Source organism: Natator depressus, chromosome 14 (assembly GCF_965152275.1).
Source record: "Natator depressus isolate rNatDep1 chromosome 14, rNatDep2.hap1, whole genome shotgun sequence".
In the NCBI taxonomy this organism is placed as follows: Eukaryota; Metazoa; Chordata; order Testudines; family Cheloniidae; genus Natator; species Natator depressus.
In genome coordinates this window covers 18,465,762-18,472,314 of record NC_134247.1, presented here as the reverse complement: position 1 = coordinate 18,472,314, position 6,553 = coordinate 18,465,762, and the positions used below count along the sequence as shown (strand labels likewise).

The following is a 6,553-nucleotide window of genomic DNA, read 5'->3' as shown; positions in this document are numbered from 1 at the left end:
TGGCTGTTGGGCTGCTTCTCTTCGGTGTGATGAATGGTTCGGTTACACATGCACGCACACACACTGTGACACACATGCACGCACACACACAACCCCACGGCGGGAGGCTAAGCAAATGCTTCACTTGCCTGGCAGCCTTGCCTCTCCATGCGGGTTTGGAGAACGAAGAGGAGATGTTTACACTAATCAGGCTGACAGGCCAGCAATGCACTTTGAACTAGAAACTGCTTCTCCCTAGAACTGGGGTGATCCTGCCCCACACAGACGGGGAGGGGCTGAGTCAATGGCGGTGGGGTGGCTCGGGGCTTGAAGGAAGAAACTCAGGTAGATTTTGTTCCTGGCTGCACAGGTTCAATCTGTGGGAGGTTCCAGGCCCGGGAGCTGGCAGAAATATTCTGCAGAGTGCATTTGTGTTTGGAGGGGAAAAGGTTAACCCACCAGGGAGGCTGAGCTCTCCTCCTTCCCCTGCCAATGTCAGCGCAGTTGGAACGGCCCAGAACTGAACATCAGATTAGGAAAGGTGTGTTCTAATTGCTGGGAGTGTGCTGGGCTGCCCCTCCGCTCTTGTGTGGAGCCAGTGTGCAGGAGGAGTGCACTTCCCCTGGCTGATCCCTGCCTGCGGGAACAACAGCACTAAGCCAGTCACACATCACCCTGGGGATTAGTCGCAGGAGCAACTTGGAAAGCCATCCCGGCACGGAATTTTGTTCCTATGTAACGTCCGCGACGGTGGCAGCATGAAGAAGTCAGTACACTCAGGTGAGCAAAGCGGGCCCTGGTTTGGTGGCTGCCGGGTGTTCTTGAATCAGTCAGCTGTGTGTGTGTACAAACCCAACACTTAAAAACAACAGTATGGCACATACAAGCCCCTCTTGCTCTACTTCTCTCTGTCGGAGGAGAGACGCTGTTTTGTTGCCTATAAATGAAAGTCTTTGATCAATGGAAAAGGCTTAAGAAACCCAGAGCAAACCCAGGGAGGCAGGTTGTGCCAGCCCGCTGGAAATGTCTGTGAATGCAGTTCCTGTGACCCACACGTCACTGTGACAGCACATGCCACAAGGAACGGCAAAGACGGTCAGCTTGGAACAAAAGAGGGACTCTAAAAAGCAAAGCGGTGCCTACGTTACCGGCTGCATTTCCTGTTGTAAGGGACGCTAATAGTATGTGTGCTGTGAACTGAATGAACCAGAGCCACGGGAGGGTGGTGTGGGTCTGAGTCAGTGCCCGCTATCCTACCCTGCTCCACTCCCCAGCTCTACTCCAAGTCAATGCAGGCTCTTTCGCACTTGCTCCTGCGGGGACAGCCATTGTAGGTGAATGGCAGCGGTGGGGCTGCAGCTGGTTACAGTCCTGGCAAGGTCATCTTCTGCCTCCTGGAAGCTTAGTCACCAACCGAGGAGCAGTCCAATGTTACAGCTCCTCCCCTCTCATCTTCAGCCTTCCCATTAGAGCAGAGCCCTGCGAGCCCTGTGAAAGCCTGGCGTTGGCAGCCTCTGAAAGAGTTGCCAAGCCACTGCTCACAAAGAGCTGCCGCTGGTACAATGCGAGGGGAGTGGCTAAAGTTAGCATGGATTCCTGACACTTCCTGTAAGGTCAAACTAACAAATCGTTGGAATAAGTGATCAGTGGGTGACAGTGAGGGCAAATCCCCTGTGAAAGACCAATCAGTTACCCAGCTGACACGCTGCAGTTAGGGTCCCTGCTAGCACTTAGGCATATCTTCCCCTCGACAGCTGAGTTCCACTCCTGGTCCAGCCAGCAGCCTGTGCCTTTAAATTCCTTAAGCCAAATTCTGCTCACTTACACCCTTGCTACCTCAGTGACTTCAGTGGGGCAGGCTGGATGTGACTGCCTGCAGAATGTGGGCTGTTTTCTACATGCCGGTCTCTTCCAAGCAGCCGGATCACATTCCTTGTTGGACCATTGCGTGGGTGAGCTTCTTCGCTGGTATTTCGTTGCTTTTTGGAGTGGCCAAAATACTGTGACTTATTGAAGCCACATAACAGCCAACTCAAATCCCTTCTGGGGGCTTGGATGATCTCATAAACCACAGGAGCAAGCTGGATTCAGTGCTTTGTCTTCAGAGCTCCCCAATGGAAATGCCTCGGATTACTCCAGTGCTTCTGTCCGTTCAGAACGTTTCTATTGTTGTGTGTTCAGTCTCGAGCTCCCACCCCCTAAAATATATATCTTATTGGTGTCAATCAGCAGACTGTTCTGGTGGTTTTATTATGATTTTACATGTTGGGACCCATAGCTGGTGAAAGTATTATTATTAATATAGCACCATGCCTTACAAAGCATGTCATTTAGATGGGCCATTGCCTTGGGCAGTTTGACAAGCTAGATATGACTGCTACAGTACAGCAAGACATGGCATGAGGGCAGTCGCAGCGACCATTCTTCCTGAGTGTGAGAAAGCAGGGCAAAAGAAGTGTGTTTCATGGGGGAATGTGTGGAGCATAGAAAGTGGGGGTTATTTCAAGGGTAGGATCAGGGCAAAAAGAAGGTGCAGACACCAGGATGGGAGAAGGGATTCGTAATACCTCCTTGCTCCTAAAAATAATGGGCCAGGTCCTCAACTGATGTTAGCTGGTGCATCTCCATTGCAACCATGCTGATTTATCTCTATGGAAGATCTGGCCCAATAGATTTTATGTGAGATGGGGCAGCTAAGAATGGCAAAACATGGCACACAGGCACCACAGAGATGGGCCTGTTAGAAAGGCATAGATAGAAAAACATCTGATGGGTTGCAACCCCTTTCTGATGCCTCCTGACGCCTCCCAAATACTAGACAACACATATGTTCTACTTTGCACAGCAGGGCTGAATATGAGCATTACATATTTTAATCCCATACCTTAAGGAGCCTTGTCAGTGTCCAATGAGCTGACATTGTGGCTGCTTGCTATTGAAGCTGAGTGTCCTGGACTGTCATGTTTGCTTTGTACTGATGTGTGGTGGGGTAAACCTGAGAGACTGCAAATCTTCTGGCATTAGTGAGATGTGTAGCTCATGAGACTGCCCCAGTGAGCACAATTCCAGATAACTACAGTAGGGTTCGGCTTTGACATTTGTTTAGTACCTTTCATCCAAAAGGGATTTTAGAAACACTTTGCTCATCACAAAGATGCAGCCACTTCTGGGCTGGAACGTGGCAGTTGTTTAAAAAAGGAAGGGAAGTTTATATTGTTCAATATAGAGGAAGGTACAACAAGAGGAAGGTTAGGGAGGCAGAATGTAATTGCGTGGGTTGGAATTTGGCCAGGACACTAGGGTTGAAACCCCCACTTACGTTCTCGCAATGCTTTGGAGACAACTTTTTATTACAGAAGGTGGAGAAAGCGACTAGGGGAGAGGTTGTTCTAGATTTGATTCTGACAGACAGAGAGGAACTGGTTGAGAATTTGAAGGTGAAAGGCAGCCTGGGTGAAAGTGACCATGAAATGATAGAATTCATGATTCTAAGGAATGGTAGGAGGGAAAACAGCAGAAAAAAGGCGAAGGACTTCAAGAAGGCAGACTTTAGCAAACTCAGAAAATTGGTAGGTAAGATCCCACGGGAAGCAAGTCTAAGGGAAAAAAGGGTTCAGGAGAGTTGACAGTTTTTTAAAGAGATAGTATTAAGGGCACAAGAACAGACTATCCCAATGCCAGAGACCATCCTGGCTTAATAAAGATATCTTCAATAACCTGAAGCTCAAAAAAGAATCACATGAAAAGTGAAAACTAGGTCAAGTTGTGAAGGATGAATATGAAAAACAACAACACAAGCATGTAGGGACAAAATTAGAAAGGCCATGGCACAAGATGAGATTAGGGACACAAAGGATAACAAGAAAACATTTTACAAATACATTAGAAACAAGAGGAAGTCCAAGGACAGAGTAGACCCTTTACTCAATGCAGAGGGAAAGACAATGCAGAAAACACAGCAATGGCTGAAGTGTTAAATGTCTTTTTTTGTCTCCATTTTCATCAAAAAGGTTAGCAGTGATCAGACGACTAACATAGTGAACATCAGTGTACACGGGGTAGGATCTGAAGCTAAAATGGAACAAGTTAAGAATGATTTAGACAAGTTAGATGTCTTCATGTCAGCAGGGCCTGATGAAATACATCCTAATATACTTACGGAACTGGCTGAAGCAATTTCGGAGCCATTAGCGATTATCTTTGAGAACTCGTGGAGGACAGGAGAGATCCCAGAGGACTGGAAAAGGGCAAGTATAATACCTATCGATAAAATGGGGAATAATAACAACCCAGGGAATTACAGGCCAGTCATCTTCACTTGAGTACCTGGAAAGATAATGGAGCAAATAATCAAACAGTCAGTTTATAAGCACTTAGAAGAGAAGGTGCTAAGTAACAGTCAACATGGAATTGTCAAGAACAAATCATGTCAAACCAACCTAATATCCTTCTTTGACAGGGTAACAAGCCTTGTGGATGGGGGAAGCAGTAGATGTGTTAAAGCTTGATTTTAGTAAGGCTTTTGATGCTTTCTCACATAACCTTCTCATAAACAAACTAGGGAAATATAGTCTAGATTAACCTGCTATAAAGGTGGGTGCACAACTGGTTGCAAAACCATACTCAAGAATAGCTGTTGATGGGTTCATAGAAAAGCTGGAAGGGCATATTAAGTCAAGTCCCACAGGGATCTGTCCTGGGTCCGGTTCTATTCAGTATCTTCATAAATGATTTGGATAATGGCATAGAGGGTACACGTATAAAATTTGCAGAAGATGCCAGTCTGAGAGGGGTTGCAAGCATTTTAGAAGACTGGATTAGAAATCAAAATGATCTGGACAAACTGGAGAAATGATCTGAAATAAATAGGATGAAATTCAATAAGGACAAATACAAATTACTACACTTTGGAAGGAACAATCAGTTGCACACATACAAAATGGGAAATGACTGCCTAGGAGGGAGTACTGCAGAAAAGGATCTGGAGGTTATAATTGATCACAAACTAAATATGAGCCAACAGTGTAACACTGTTGCAAAAAAAGCAAACATTGTTCTGGGATGTATTGGCAGGAGTGTTGTACGCAAGATATAAGAAGTAATTCTTCAACTGTACTCAGCATGGATAAAGCCTCAACTGGAGTATTATGTCCAGTTCTGGGCATCACATTTCAGGAAGGATGTGGACAAATTGGAGAAAGTCCAGAGGAGAGCAACATAAATGATTAAAGGTCTAGAAAACACAACCTACAAAGAAAGATTGGGGAAAAAAACTGGATTTGTTTAGTCTGGAGAAGAGAAGACTGAGGAGGGACATGATAACAGTCTTCAAATACGTAAAAGGCTGTTATAAAGAGGAGGGTGATAAATTGTTCTCCTTATCCACTCAGGACAGGACAAGAAGTAATGGGCTTAAACTGCAGCAAGGGAGATTTAGATTAGACATTAGGAAAAACTTCCTAACTGTTGGGGTAGCTAAGCATTGGAACAAATTACCTAGAGAGGGTCAAGAACCTCTGTGACTGGAGGTTGTTAAGAAGAGGTTTAGACAAACACCTGTCAGGGATGGTCTAGGATAATGCTTAGTCCTGCCTCAGTGCAGGAGACTGGATCAGAGGAGCTCTCGAGGTCCCTTCCAGTCCTACATTTCTATGAAAAGGCACAGTGGACTTGATCTTGACTGTACATAATCAGACCTTGTGTATAACTCAGCCAAAAGGCTAGCGCTTTGGAGGACAGGATTAGAATTCAAAGTGAGTACAGCTCCCCATAATGTCCTTTGGGGGGCTTGTCTCTTTGCTGATGCAGAAGGAAGAGGGTCACATACTGAATCACTACCATCCCCTACCATCCTTAGGTTTCTTTGGTGGTCTCCCCTCCAGACCCAGGATTGGCCAGACCCAAGCCTGCTTAAGCTTATAAATTGGATAGCATTACAAATCTTGGTAGATGTATGGTTTTCTTTTGGGATGGCCACAGGGAATCCGACTGGCTTTACAAAGAAAGGTTACTGCCGCTCACTGATTGTGCAGACTATCAGGACTTGTTTGACAGGGAAAGTCAGGAGGACTAATGAGAGGTGGAAGGGAGCATGCCAAAACGGCTGAAAAGATGACCCCTTTCTGCCAGCACTGCAACCCCCAGCACTGTTGTGGGATTTGAACTACAACGCCTTCTCGGCCAGAAGCAAGAGTACGGCTGTGAGAGACCAGCTAATGAACGCCCCAAAGCTACGACATTAGGAAGCAACAAGCACGTTTCACATGATTTGTGAGGATAGAGAGGGGCCGTGGGGCTTAAATTCAGACTCCTGAGGTACCAGACTTTGCCCCACTCCCTTTGGCTCCCATTGATTTCACTGGGCTTTGGCTCAGGCCCTGTGTTTGCTGGGCACGCTGTAATGCTTTTGCTGCATCTTCCTGCTGTGGGGATATTCACAGCCCAAGCAGGATTTACATTTTCTGAGGCAGTGTAGGGAAATCATATACATCTGCTGTGGCTTTTGAACACTTGCCATGTAGGTGTGGTTGGGCTAGAGATCCTGCCTTAGATACTTTACCTCTTACCCATAAAC

General features: G+C 46.3%; 1 protein-coding gene across 2 annotated transcripts in view; it reads left to right on the top strand.

Annotated features, from left to right (window-relative positions):
* Window positions 1–550: 550 nt before the first annotated feature.
* Window positions 551–6,553, top strand: part of SEPTIN9 (septin 9) — a 255,996-nt gene continuing 249,993 nt past the window's right edge. Inside the window, exon 1 of one of the 2 annotated variants that reach the window (XM_074971962.1) lies at window positions 551–759. In XM_074971962.1, coding sequence (XP_074828063.1) covers window positions 738–759 — 22 coding nt within the window. In that variant the 5' untranslated portion in view covers window positions 551–737. The remainder of the gene's footprint in view (window positions 760–6,553) is intronic. The other variant, XM_074971966.1, reaches the window with a different exon arrangement.